The sequence below is a fragment of the Plecotus auritus genome (genome assembly GCF_963455305.1).
Source record: "Plecotus auritus genome assembly, chromosome: X".
In the NCBI taxonomy this organism is placed as follows: domain Eukaryota; kingdom Metazoa; phylum Chordata; class Mammalia; order Chiroptera; family Vespertilionidae; genus Plecotus; species Plecotus auritus.
In genome coordinates this window covers 49,267,236-49,282,360 of record NC_137784.1, presented here as the reverse complement: position 1 = coordinate 49,282,360, position 15,125 = coordinate 49,267,236, and the positions used below count along the sequence as shown (strand labels likewise).

Genomic DNA, 15,125 nt, shown 5'->3' with positions numbered 1-15,125 from the left:
TCCTGGAATCCTTATGCTTAATCCCTGGATGTCCTTACCTAGAGGACAATGTAAACACAGGTGTCCTCCCAAAATTACTCACCCTACTGATTGTATCCTATATAATAAAGAGGTAATATGTAAATTGACCATCATTCCAACACACAAGATGGCGCCCCCATGTGGTCAAAGATGGTGCCCCCATGTGGACACAAGATGGCCACCACAAGATGGCCGGCAGGGGAGGGTATTTGGGAGGGACCAGGCTTGCAGGGGAGGGCAGTTAGGGGTGACTGGGCTGGCAGAGGAGGGCAGTTGGGGGCGACCAGGCCTGCAGGGGAGGGCAGTTAGGGGCAATCAGGCCTGCAGGGGAGGACAGTTAGGGGTGACCAGGCCAGCAGGGGAGGGCAGTTAGGGGCAATTGGGCCAGCAGGGGAGCAGTTAGGCATCGATCAGGCTGGCAGGGGAGTGGTTAGGGGGTGATCAGGCTGGCAGGCAGAAGTGGTTAGGGGCAATCAGGCAGGCAGGCAGGCGAGTGGTTGGGAGCCAGCAGTCCCAGTTTGTGAGAGGGTTGACCCAGATTAGAGAGGGTGCAGGTTGGTCTGAGGGACACACCTCCCGTGCACAAATTTTGTGTACTGGGCCTCTAGTCTAAAGATAAAAATTCCAATAAAAGCCTAATGGGGCAGGTAATTGAGGCTGCTTGGACCCTTGAGTCAGGCAAGCCCCTTAGCCCTCTCTTTTACAGTGAAACTGTGTCAGAGTAATCTGTTCATCCATCGTTCAGGGGCTGCTGCTCAGTCCCATTTGTTTATTTTTTCCTTTGTTTCCCTTGCCCTAGGAGATGTATCAGCAAACATATTGCTAGGAGATATGTCCGAGATTTTGCTGCTGAAGGTTTCTTCTAAGATTTTTATAGTTTCACAACTCACATTTAAGTCTTTTATTCATTTTGAGTTTATTCTCTTGTATGGTGTAACTTGGTAGTCTAGTTTTATTTTCTTGCATGTACTTGTCAAATTTCTACAAAACCATTTATTGAAGACACTGTCTTTACACCATTGTATGCTCTTGCATCATTTGTCAAGTATTAGTTGAGCATAATGGCTTGGGTCAATTTCTGGGTGCTCTGTTCTGTTCCATTGATCTTTATGCCATTTCTGTGCCAGTATCAGACTGTTCTGATTACAATGGCTTTGTAGTATACTTTGATATCTGGTATTGTGATTCCTCCAACTTTGTATTCCTTTCTCAGGATTGCTGCGACTTTTGGGGGTCTCTTTTGGTTCCAAATAGTTTTTTGGATTATTTGTTCTATATCTGTGAAAGATGCCATTGTCATTTTAAGAGGGATTGAGCTGAATCTATAGATTGCTTTGGGTATTATGGGCATTTTAATTATGTTAATTATTCCAATCCATGAACACAGTATATTCTTCCATTTGTTTGTATATATCTCTCTTGCTTTTCTCAGTGTCCTGTAGTTTTCTGAGTATAGGCTTCTTACCTCATTGGTTAAGTTTATTCCAAGATATAATTTTTGTTGTTGTTGCAATGACAAATGTGTTTTTTGTTTTTTTAGTTTCTCTTTCTGAGAGTTCATTACTGGTGTATAAAACTGCCATTGGTTTCTAGATGTTAATTTTGTATATTGCTACTTTTCCAAATTTATTTATTAAATCTAGTGATTTTTGGTGGAGTCTAGAGTTTTCTATGTAAAATATCATGACAAATTGCAAATAATGAGTTTCATTTCCTCCTTTCCAATTTGGATGAATTTTATTTTTTCTTCTTATCTGATTGTGGTGGCTAAGACTTCCAGTACTATGCTATAAAGGGTGGTGAAAGCGGGCATCCCTGTCTTTTTCCTGTTCTTAAGGGAAATGCTTTTAGTTTTTGCCAATTGAGTAATATTGGCTGTAGTTTTGTGATATATGGCCTTTATTTGTGTGATTGCTCTATATCCACTTTGCTGAGAGTTGTTATAAAAAAATTTGTGCTGGATTCTGTCAAGTGCTTTTTCTGCATCTATTGATATGATCATATGATTTTTATCTTTCAGTTTGTTTATGTGGTGTACCACATTTATTGGTTTGCAAATATTGCACCAGGCTTGCATTACCAAAATAAATTGATCATGATGGATAATCTTTTTAATATATTTCTGGATCCGATTTGCTGATATTTTGTTTTGGATTTTGGCATATATGTTCATCTGGGAAATTTTGCCAGTAATTTTCTTTCATTGTCGTTTTTCTGGTTTGGGAATTAGGATAAAGCTGGCCTCATAAAAAATCCTTGGAAGTCTTCCTTTCTCTTGAACTTTTTGGAATATTTTGAAGAGGATAGGTGTTAATTCTTCTTTGAATGCTTGGTAAAACCCCCCTGTCAAGCTGTCAGGTCCAAGACTTTTGTATCCTGGGAGGTTTGTTTTTTTGTTTTTGTTTTTGTTTTTGTTACTTGTTTGTTTTTTACCACTACTTCAATTTCATTAGCTGTTATTCATTTATTCAGATGTTCTGATTCTTCCTGAGTCAGTTTTGGAAGATTGTATGTTTCTAGGAATTTATCCTTTTGTCCAGTTTGTTCAATTTGTTGGGTTATAGTTGTTTGTAATATTTTCTTACAATCCTTTGTCTTTATGTGGTGTCAGTTGCTGCTTCACTTCTCTATTTTCTAATTTTATTTATTTGGGTCCTCTCTTTTTTTTTTTTTACATATTTTTACTTCTTTTTTTACATATTTTTTCATTATTATTGATTAAGGTATTACATGATGAGTCAATCTCTATGTGGCCTACTCTTTATGTCCTTGTTTGTAAGGATTCTCCTCACCTAGTCTTCAGTTGGTTATTCAGGATGGGTTTACTCTATATTTTAGTTGTAACTCCAGTTTGGTCCTCAGAAAATGTCAGTGTAGCTTCCACTTAATCAGCCACCATCTTAGAATCTTGCATTAGCTGTTTTAGGTAGGCTTCCCCAATCCCTCTGTCTCAGAGTCTGAGACAAGTTTACTAGGTGTGACAGTTAATAATGCGGAGTTACACATATGTTGATATATATGTGATTTGATATGTATGCTATTTTATTGTATTGACAGCAAGCTTCAAAACTCGGTATGTCAAATTTGCTAAAGGTGTTAACATCATAGATATTTTTACACTTAAAAATGTCGAATTTTGTGCCAAATAAAAAGAGCATTTGCAGGAAGTTTTAATTTATTTTGAAGAAAAAGTTATCATATACTTCAGGAAGCTTATGGTGAACATGCTCCATCTCAAGATACTTGTGAACGCTGGTTTAAACGCGTTAAAAGTGATGATTTCGTTGTGAAAGGCAAAGAACGTCCAGGTCAACCAGAAAAGTTTGAAGACCAACAGTTACAAGCATTTTTGGATGAAGATGCATGTCAAACTCAAAAACAACCTGCAGAAAGATTAAATGTTGCTCAGCGAACAATTTCCGATAGTTTATAAGCAATGAGACAGTTTTTAAAGGAAGAAAAATGGGTGCCACATCAACTGAACGAAAGACAAACGAAAAACCTAACAGTCATCAGTAAAATGTTGCTTCAACAGCATGAAAGAAAGTCTTTTTTGCATCGAATTGTGACTGGGATGAAAAGTGGATTTATTTTGAGAATCCCAAATGCACAAAATCATGGGTTGATCCAGGTCAACCATCAACATCGACTGCAAGGCCAAATCTCTTCGGAAAGAAGATAATGCTCTGCATTTGGTGGAATCAGGAAGGTGTGGTGTATTATGAGTTTCTAAAACCAGGTGAAACCATTAATACTGATCACTACCGACAACAAATAATCAATTGGAACCACGCTTTGATGATGAAATGACCACAATGTGCCAGAAGACACGGAAAAGTAATTTTGCTTCATGATAACGCACCATCACACACTTCAAAACCAGTTAAAGACACGTTAAAAGATCTTGCCTGGGAAGTATTAACCCACCTGCTGTATTTACCAGACCTTGCTCCTTCAGATTGCCACTTGTTCCAATCGATGGCACATGCACTTTTTGAGCAGCACTTCAAAACATATGAAGAAGTGGAAAATTGGGTCTCTGAATGGTTTGCCTCAAAACAAGGAAAGTTCTATTTGGATGGTATTCACAAATTACCTGAAAGATGGGGAAAATGTGTAGCTAGCGATGCACATTACTTTGAATAAAGCACTTTTGATGTCCCTCTTGAAGTTATCGTGTTTTCTTTGATTACAAAATCCACCATTATTAACCGGTATACCTAGTAAGAGTACACAGAAATTTTGAAAAATAAATAAATAAATAAATAAATAAGATTAAGAAGACACATGAATCAAGTGACATAGAAGCTACTACTTACCTTGCAATCTATTTCTACTAGGTCCCTAGTTTTTTTGTGTTCTGTACCCATAGCCCTCCCACCGTGGATTGCCAGAAAATGAATATTGGGACCAATGGGGACAGTGTGTCACTTGCCAACTGTGTGGCCCTGGACAAGAGCTCTCCAAGGTAAGTCCTGGTGGTCAGAATATTTCTTCTGTTACATCTTAGGAACCATCTGGCCATAGAGAGGGTCCAAGATTGGGAGAGCCCCACATGTGCTTAATACAGTTCAATGGGCAAAATATGGAATCCAAAGATTATAACAATAGCTGTTATAGCTCCAACAAGAAGTCAGCCTCCCAAGGTGAGGGTCAGAGGAGGTTGTTTTCTGCTACCTTGTCTTCTAAATCACTGGTTTGGTCCTTGGCTTCATCTAACCTACTGTTGATTCCTTCTAGTGTATTCTTCATCTCAGATCTTGTATTCATTTATGACTGGTTCTTTTTTGTTTCTACGTCTTCTTTTATGCTTAATATCTCTTTTTAAGTCCAAGTTTCCTGAGCATCCTTATAACCATTGCTTTGAGCTTGGTATCTGGTAGATTGTTTGCCTCTATTTCATTTAATTATTGTTTTCTGGGGATTTATCCTGTTTGTTTATTTGCGACATGTTTCTTTGTTTCCTTTTTTGGCTGCCTTTTTCTATTTGTTTCTGTGTATTGGGTAGATGTACTATGTCTCCCAGTCTTAGTTTGGTGGCTTTATGCAAGGTGTCCTGTGGGTACCAGTAGCACAGGCTCCCTTATCACCCAAGCAAGATGATCTAAGAATGTCTCATTTGTGGGTTATATGAGCCCTATTATTGTAGTTGAGTCTTGATTGCTGTTGGCTCCTCTGTGAGTGGTCAACCCTCAGGCTGCCTAACTGTGGGAATTATCCTTTGCCAGAGCATATGAGCTATTGTGTATGTGCTGACCATATGAAGTGGAATCGTCACTAGCAGGGTCTGGTTCCTGCTGAGATCTCCCTTTGGAGGTGCTACTTGTGGAGCTAATTGGGTCCTGCTCTTATGTGATCTGAAACCTGTCACTGGGTGTGTTGTTTCTGGGGCCTCTTAGGAGGGACTGTATTGCAGGCCAATGTCAGATACTACTTGTGACTGGCCTTGAGATGTTTGGTGCTTCAAATTGACCCACAGTTTGTTGCAGCCTTTACTGGGCCTATTTGTGCATAGGAGAGGCCAAGGTGCACACCAAGGATGGATTTCACCATCACCAAACCTAGTGGTAAGTCTTAAAAGTGCTCAAGGCATCCTCAGTTCCACCTTCACTTGCCTCTGCCTGCCAGCTGCCTTTTAAGTCAGTCACTGAAAAAAATCTCTGGAATTGTGTGAAATAGGTTCTCAGTGAATGGTGTTTACTAGATTGATATAGATTCAAACTTAGTTCCAGTTACGGGTTTCAGTCCAATCAGCAAAAGTTCCAGGGTACACCAAGGCCTGCCACCATCCACCAGATGCCTGTGGACCTTTGTGGTGGGCTGGCATCTCAGGGAATTGTCAGGGTGAGGCCAGCAGCATTCATCAGGCCTAAACAAAACAATGTTTGTAGGAAGAGATGGTTTTGCACAGGCGGGGAACACGTGTGGGAAAATGCCCCCATTTTAGAGCCACACAATTCAGTCCGCCTCTGGACCTCCTTGACAACCCTAGCTCTGCAGGGCAGGGATGCTGGAGTCAGGAGGGTGGGGCTAGTAGATCTCCCATGGGAAGACTGTTCTGGTAAGGCTTTCAGGAAGGGAAGGCAAATGACCTCCACCCCAGTGCCACACAACTCTGTCTCTGACATCCACTGAATCCTTCTGGACTACTCTTTAGTTGATTATTCACGTGACCCAAGCATCTAACTGTCCTACAAAGTGTAAGCTCTGGGAGTCCAGAGGGTGGGGCTATTGCATTCCCTGAGGGTGATGTCCAATGGAGGGGAATGTTCCACCCAAGAAAGATGGTGTCTTTGGGATGGGAAAAGAAAGCACAGGGACCCTGGTGGCTATCCCTTCAGCTTTCTTCCCAGAGTCACGCAACTTAGTCTTTCCTCAGAGGACTCTATTCTGCTTCAAGCCACCTTCCTTCTGCTGAAGCCCTGGGTGAGTGGTTGTGAATGAGATTTTGTGCTGTGGACCTTTAAGAGGACTCCTGGGTTTCTAGCAGACTCCTGTCTCCCTGGCTGACAGAATTGTTACTGATTTTCACAGCGAAATGTTGTGTGGGCTACTCTTCCTTGCTCTGGTGCTCTGGGCAGGGGACCCTGCTGTAGGGTTGAGATCCCATGCTCCTAAGGGGGAACCTTTGCAGCTGAGATATCCCTCCAAAATCTCAGCCACCCCCCATGGGTGTGGGGCCAGCCCTTTTCACATCTCCACAATTCCTACTAGTCTCTATGTGGCTTCTGTAAATCCTTAGTTATAAAACTGCTGTCCGGCTACTCTTCAGTTGGTTATTCACGTGGCTTTTTCTATATTTTAGTTGTAATTCACTTTGGTTCTAGGAGGAGGTGAATGTAACTTCCACCTTTAATCTCCTACAAAATCTATTTTAAATATCACATTGATCTCTTTTTTAATATGGTTTTATTGATTTCAGAGTGGAAGGGAGAGTGAGAGAGAGACAGAAACATCAATGATGAGAGAGAATCATTGATCAGTTGCCTCCTGCATGCCTTCTACTGGGTATTGAGCCCACAACCTGGGCATGTGAACCGAACCTATGACCCTTCAGTCCACAGGCTGATGGTCCAGCTGTGGGCCGTAGTTTCTGTCATGTACATGATCTTTATCTGTAAAGCTATCTGAACTTCTCCAAGGGAGAACAATAAGTGTTTCTATATGTCAAACTGCTTATCAAACTCTCAAAAAATTGCCCATGATTAAATGTATATTTGTCTAAGCACCTCTCTGGTACCATTTTTTTCTTCACCACTAGAAAGCTCAGAGAAAATGAATGAATTGCAATACTGTGCTCCTGAAAAACCTTTATATATAAATAGCTTATACTTATTTGGCAGTCTATACCTTGTAATGAGCTCTCACGTGCATTATCTCATTTAGCTCTCAGACTCACCAAGATGGTATTATCAGCCTTATAGGTTTTGGATGAGGAAAATAAGATTCAAAGACAGAGGATAAGTGACTTTCTCAAAGTAAGAATGGTTCAGTAAAAATAAACCAGATACACCTGGATTTGAGTCCCAGCTTCCTGTGGGCAAATTAGTTCATCGTTGACTCCATTTTGATGTACTAAGTTAAAAGTAACAAACAAACAAACAAACAAAAAAAAAACGCAACAGCTTGAACAATAGCACATTTATTTATTTAATGAAGTTTGGAGGCAGAGAGCTTTGTGGTTAGTTGGGCAGATCAACAACTTTTTGAAGGTTCTTTTTATCCTTCATCTTGGGCACCTTGCTGTTTTGTCCTCATGTTTGTGGCCTCTTGGTTGCCACAACCCAAAACATCACATATTCACACTACAGTAAAAGTCAGGAAGAAGGTTCAGGGGAAATGTAGCTTGACTGTTATTAGGGAAGAAGGATTTTCCTAGAACTCCCAGAGATTTTCAGTTATATTTTATGGACCAGAACTGCGTGCTTTAAGTATCTTTATACTGCAATAGAAGCTAAATGAGTACCTGCCAAATAGAAATGGGATTGCCATGATTAACTAAGACCAATGAAGAATCAGTTTTTGTGGCAGGTCAACTTGTCACCAAGAAAGAAATCAATGTTCTGTTAGAAAGGGAGGAAAAAATGAATAGTGAATTTTGAATAAGCAGCTAACAGAATCTGACACATCTTTGTTTTTATAGTTACTTTTATTTTGTTTTAAAGTGCATTCATATGAATTGTAAACACCAATGCAAATAATTATTTGAAGAAAAATCAAAATTATTTTTCAGGACATATTTCTAGAAGTATAATTGCCAAGCTATGTAATGCATACAGTTTTAAGATTCTTGAAATATATTAGCAGATAATATTTTTTATTTTTTATTTATTTATTTTAGAGACAGAGGGAGAAAGAGAGAGAGAGATTTGTTGCTCCACTTATTTATGCATTCATACATTGATGCTTGTATGTGGCCTGACCAAAGATTGAACCCACAACCTTGGCGTATTGGGATGACACTCGAACCAACTGAGCTACTCAGCCATGGCCAACACTTCTTATTTTTTACTAATTTTCATTGAAATTACATTTATTTTCAACAGTGCATAGAATTCTTAAATCCCAGATGCTTAATCACACATGAATAATGCATGTTTTTGTCATCTATTAATTTTATGCCTTCCTTTGTAACATTAAATTACTAATTTATAAGAACTTTATGAAATTTTTTTTATTCTTTGCTAGAGAAAAATCCAAATATTTTTGTGTTTATTTGTCTATTTGCATTTCCAATTTTATGAATTGTTTTTTATTGATTGCTTTTCTGTTTTACTCATTTTTTATAGTTCACTAGAGGCCCAGTGCACGAAATTCATGCATGGGGGGGGTGTCCCTCAGCCCAGCCTGCACCCTCTCCAATCGGGGACCCCTTGAGGGATGTTCGACTGCCCAGGACACACAATCCAGGACTGCTGACTCCCAACCACTCACCTGCCTGCCTGCCTGATTACCCCTAACCGCTTCTGCTTGCCAGCCTGATCACCCCCTAACCACTGCCCTGCAAGCCTGATCGACACCTAACTGCTCCCGTGCCAGTCCGATTGCCCCTAACAGCTCTCCCCTGCAAGCCTGATCACCCCTAACTTCCCTCCCCTGCCAGCCTGGTCACCCCTAACTGTCCTCCCCTGCAGGCCTGGTTGCCCCCAACTGCCCTCCCCTGCTGGCCCAGTCACCCCTAACTGCCCTCACTTGCCAGCCTGGTCATCCCTAACTGCCCTTCCCTGCAGGCCTGGTTCCCCACAACTGCCCTCCCCTGCAAGCCTGGTCCCCGCAACTGCCCTCCCCTGCAGGCTTTGTCCCCCTAACTGCCCTCCCCTATAGGCCTGGTCACCCCCAATTGCCATCCTCTGCCAGCCTATTCACCCCTAACTGTCCTCCCTTGCAGGCCTGGTCCCTCCCAACTGCCCTCCCCTGCCGGCCATTTTGTGGTGGCCATCTTGTGTCCACATGGAGGCAGCCACCTTGTGTGTTGGAGTGACGGTCAATTTGCATATTACTATTTTATTAGATAAAATTCTTGACTCAAATAAGGCAGCTGAGTAGACAAGCATGTAGCACAATAAAGAGAATTTTAAAAATAATTTATATAAAGTATAAAATTTTTAAAAATCAGAAATTGTTTTGAATTTTCTTTCATTTTATCATCTTTTGACAATTTCATATATTTTCCATTTCACATATTAATTTGATGACATATATTAATACATTACAAAAATTAAAATATCTTACATTCCCAAGAAAAACATTATTGATTGTAACTTTGGTTTAAATACCCTTTTATGTTTTATAAATTAATATTTTATTTATAATAAATAAATGCGCTTATAGCACTACAAACGTCAAAATTTGTATCATAATTGTGCTAGCTTGGTAAAATTAATAAATAAGATCACTGTTTCTCTGGTTATAAAACCAGTTACTAGCTAAAGAATTTTGGGGGCTTTGATTATTTGGAAGAATTTACTTTACCTCCCAATTAGGAAAGAGGATTCTCAATATAATATTTTATGGTAATTTGTTTCTTTTTAATTTTTATTATTATTATTATTTTTTATTAATTTCTTTATTGATTAATGTATCACATATTTGTCCTCATCCTCCCATTCCCATCCCAAACCCCTCCCCACGCATGCCTCCACCCCCCTGTTGTCCGTGACCACTGGTTAGGTTTATATGCATGCATACAAGTCCTTTGGTTGATCTCTCCCCCTTACCCCACCCTCCCCTACCTTCCCTCTGAGGTTTGACAGTCTCATCGATGCTTCCCTGTCTCCGGGTCTGCTTTTGTTCATCAGTTTATGTTGTTCATTATTTCCCCTAGATGAGTGAGATTATGTGATACTAGAAATACATTTATAAGAACCAAAAATGAGACAAGCAATAATGGTTATGCTGGGAGGCAAATGAATCAGTCCGTAGTGAGTTTCTTTCTGGGTCAACAGTTCTTTTGAGTCCCAATTTCAATGTCAAACAGTTTCTTATGTGTACATGTCAGCGATGATATTTCAGTTCTGGATGGTGGACAAATGGTGGTAATGCAGATCTGACCCTCTCTGGTTTGGTCATGGGCAACCTGCCACGATGCACAGCTGCTGACTGCTAGTATGGCAAGGCGTCATCAGCGTCTTTCATCTCTGGACTGTTTCTCTTCATGGCTGGAGCAGTCCTGTCAATTCCTCTCTGTTGCAGGAATCCATATGGTCTTGGACAGGCATCCTCAAACTATGGCTCGCGGGCCACATGCGGCCCACCGAGGACATTTACCCGGCCTGCCGGGTGCCGCTGCCTGTCCTGCTTAACAGCCGACTCATCCCAGGCCCGCAGTGCGCATAGGAATTTGTTCATAGTTTTATTTTAAACTATAGTCCGGCCCTCCAACGGTCTTAGGGACAGTGAACTGGTCCCTGTTTCAAAAGTTTGAGGACCCCTGGTCTTGGAGGTGTTTTCTGAAAATATACAAACATATTCTCTACCAAAGGTTAGTAAAGGAATCTTTTCTATAAATTTAACTTGGGATCCTTTTTGATTTTTTGCCCAAACAATTTTCCTTTGGCTTGTTTAGACACCATGTGTGTTGTTCATGGGTGTCTTGCTATTAGCATTTCAAATGAAAGTTAATTTTCTAAAGCAAAAATTTTCTAGATGTAATTTACTTATAGGATATTTTTCCTTACATGATATTCTTCTACTATCCCCCCTTTTTTGATTTAAATATTAGGAGGCTTTTGGAAATTTTATAATGTAGTCTTGATAGCTTTTAAATTTTAATTTTTGCACTAAAATATGACTGCTTTAGGTTAATTACATGTTATGCAATTTTACCATGAGATGAACTACCAATAAAAATTTTAGTTAACACCTTAGGAACAGCTTTTTGTCCAGTACCATTAATTTTTCTAGAATATTCACTTATTTCAATTAGCCAACTTAAATTAGTCTGAGAACTTGACTACTATTTTACCGTCACATTTAATACTCTAACAGCAATCTTATTTTACCCTATAAATATTAGGGGGAAGGATTATTTGCCTTCTTGAGTAGGCCCTGAGCATTCCTGGTGCTGGGCTGGATTTAGATATCAAAAACCCACTTCCCCACATCATGGGTACAAGACAACTCAAACACGTCTTGTTGCAGTGAGAGGGCAGCTGCTGTCGGCCAAGTCTCTGTCTGTTACCTGGGTCCCGATTTGTGCTGAGCATGGGAAGCGAAGCAGCCATGGGGGCAGGAGACCTCCCTCAGAAGGGGTGAGTGTTCAGGTCCCTGCAAAGTTGGGGGGTGAGGGTCTGTGCCCCACCTCTGTTGATCCCCAAGTTCTCTCCTGATGGCCCCTCGGCGATGGTGCCTGTCTGAGGTTGTTCCTTCCCTGAGGAATCTTACCCATCTCTGGCTAACTAGCCATCTTCCGGGGCCAAGCAGGGTGATGTGATGTTCAGTTCTGTCTCCTTGGTAGCCTATGCCCCCATAACCTCCACGCCCAGCACCTGCCGTGGGATCCCCTCGTGTGCTGGGGGGGGGGGGCCCAGCACTGATCACATATCTTGGGGAACCCAGGTTTTTTCTCCAGGCAGGGCCCAGCTCACCCCACTGGGCAAGAGACAGATCCATGGTACCAGCCACCACGAGGCTTCAACCTCAGCATGAACAGAAAGCACAGGAAACAGCTGTGGGCAATTGGATTGTGAGAAAGGGTACCTCTTGGCCAAAAGTGTAAGAGGGGCCAATATAGAATGCTCAGGTGCTTTCCCAGGGGGCCCTCTACACAGTGGAAGGGATTAAATCCTTTCATGTCCTTTTTAAATTGCTGCCAGACATTCAAAGAGTTAGTTTGTAAGTTTGTTTGGGATAATTGTACATTATGCTGTTGTAATTCTAAAATATCAAGAGATGTGTTACCTTTGTCTCCAAGCACAAAAAGATGATTTTTTATTGATTCCCAAGGGTGCGAGGTACTATTATAGGTAATGGGGGTAGTACAAATCTGGGAAAAATTATAATGAAATTGTAGAATAATATCATGTAAGGATATTCTTTGCTCTAAGCCATGGCAATTACATTTCAAACTGGTTGTCAATTTCTTTTTGTATAGACAAGGTCTTAGTTACATTTTCTGCACCTCTCCCAGGAGCAAGTGGTGATAGTTCCTTCCTTTGGTGTCCACGCAAGCCAGAAACCTCTCTTTAATTTTTCACACAAAGGAGAAGTGGTTTGATTTTGTGTCATACAAAAGGGAAGCTGGGTGGCGACCCCTGTATAATTATACTTCCTTGCCCCACCCATGGTCCTCCTGGATGACTAAGGTGTTTGGAATTATTGATGACTACATTAGGCAGGGGATCAGCCCACGTAAGGGCTCTTACCCATGAAGGGTCAGGAACATAAGTCCAAAATACTTCCCCATTTTCCCCAGGTAACATTACCATACAGCTGATGACTAATAGCATGGCAAGAAAGACGTTCTCAGGCATTCTTGGGGTTCTGGTTACCTCACAATTTCTTTTCTATTTTTTTATTTTTTTATTATTATATTTTTACATATGTGTCTTTATTACCTCCCACCCCCCACTCATGCCCCACCCCCTGTTGTCTGTGTCCATTGATTAGGCTCATATGCATACACACAAGTCCCTTGGTTGATCTCTCCCCCTTACTCCCACCGACCCCTTCCTTCCTTGAGGTCTGAGGTTCTGATCAACGTTTCTCAGTCTCTGGATCTATTCTTGTTCATCAGGCTATGCCATTCATTATATTCCACAAATGAGTGACATCATGTGATATTTATCTTTCTCTGTCTGGCTTATATCACTTAGCATAATGCTATCCCGTTCCATCCATGTTGTTGCAAATGTTAGGAACTCCTTTTTTACTGCAGCGTAGTATTCCATTGTGTAGATGTACCACAGTTTTAATCCGCTCATCTGCTTATGGGCATTTAGGCTGTTTCCAAATCTTAGTTATGGTGAATTGTGCTGCTATGAACATAGGGGTGCACATATCCTTTCTGATTGGTGTTTCAAGTTTCTTGGGATATATTCCTAGAAGTGGGATCACTGGGTCAAATGGGAGTTCCATTTTTAGTTTTTGAGGAAACTCCATACTGTTCTCCACAGTGGCTGCACCAGTCAGCATTCCCACCAGTAGTGCAAAAGAGTTCCTTTTTCTCCACATCCTCGCCAACACATGTCGTTTGTTGGTTTGTTGATGATAGCCATTCTGACAGATGTAACGTAGGACCGCATTGTTGTTTTCATTTGCATCTCCCTGATGATTAGTGACTTTGAACAGGTTTTCATATGTCTCTTGGCCTTCCTTCTCTCTTCTTTCGAAAATTGTCTATTTAGATCAGTTGCCCATTTTTTGATTCGGTTGTTTATCTTCCTTTTGTTAAGTTGTATGAGTTCTCTGTAAATGTTGGAGAATAAACCCTTATGGTTGATATCATTGGCAAATATGTTCTCGCATGCAGTGGGCTTTCTTGTTGTTTTATTGATGATTTCCTTTGCTGTGCAAAAGCTTTTTATTTTGATTTAGTCCCATTTTTTTATTTTCTCTTTATTTTCCATTGCTCTAGGAGCAGTATCAGTGAAGAAGTTCCTTCGGCATATGTCTGAGATATTTCTGCCTGTGGATTCCTCTAGTATTTTTATGGTTTCCCGTCTTATGTTTACGTCCTTTATCCACTTTGAGTTTATTTTTTGGTGTATGGTGAAAGTTGGTGATCCAGTTTCTTTTTATTTTTTTGCATGTATCTGTCCAATTTTGCCAACACCATGTGTTGGAGACTGTCTTGACTCCATTGTATGTTCATGACTCCTTTGTCAAATATTAATTGGGCATAGTGGTTTGGGTCGATTTCTGGGTTCTCTGTTCTGTTCCATTGGTCTATATGTCTGTTCTTGTGCCAGTACCAGGCTGTTTTAAGAACAGTGGCTTTGTAATACAGCTTGATACCTGGTATTGAGATCCCCCCTACTTTGTTCTTCTTTCTCAGGATTGCTGCAGGTATTTGGGGTATTTTTTTTTTATTCCAGATGAGGTTTTTGAAGGTTCATTCTAGGTCTGTAAAATATGCCGTTGGTATTTTAATCAGAAGTGCATTGAATTTATAGATTGCTTTGGGTAGTAAGGACATTTTGATGATGTTGGTTCTACCAATGCATGAACATGGTATGTTCTTCCATCTGTTTACATCTTCCTCTATCTCTTTTTTCAGTGTCCTATAGTTTTCCGTGTATAGGTCTTTTAACTCCTTAGTTAAGTTTATTCCTAGGTATCTTAATTTTTTTGGTGCAATGGTAAATGGGATTGCTTTTTTAGTCTCTCTTTCTGTAAGTTCATTATTGGTGTATAGAAATGCCATAGATTTCTTGGCTTTAATTTTGTATCCTGCTACATTGCCGAATTCATTTATTAAGTATAATAGTTTTTTGATGGAGTCTTTTGGGTTTTCTATGTACAGTATCATGTCATCTGCAAATAAGGACAGTTTTACTTCTTCTTTTCCAATTTTTATGCCTTTTATTTCTTCTTCTTGTCTAATTGCAATGGCTAATACTTCCAGTATGGTGTCGAACAGGAGTGGTGAGAGTGGGCATCCCTGT

General features: G+C 40.5%; 1 protein-coding gene across 1 annotated transcript in view; it reads left to right on the top strand.

Moving 5' to 3' along the window:
• Positions 1–4,418: 4,418 nt before the first annotated feature.
• The window catches only part of EDA2R (ectodysplasin A2 receptor), a gene marked incomplete at both ends in the record, with an annotated part of 36,553 nt that continues 25,846 nt past the window's right edge, over positions 4,419–15,125 (top strand). Inside the window, one exon of the mRNA XM_080653511.1 lies at positions 4,419–4,489. Within this exon, the coding sequence (XP_080509637.1) occupies positions 4,419–4,489 (71 nt within the window). The remainder of the gene's footprint in view (positions 4,490–15,125) is intronic.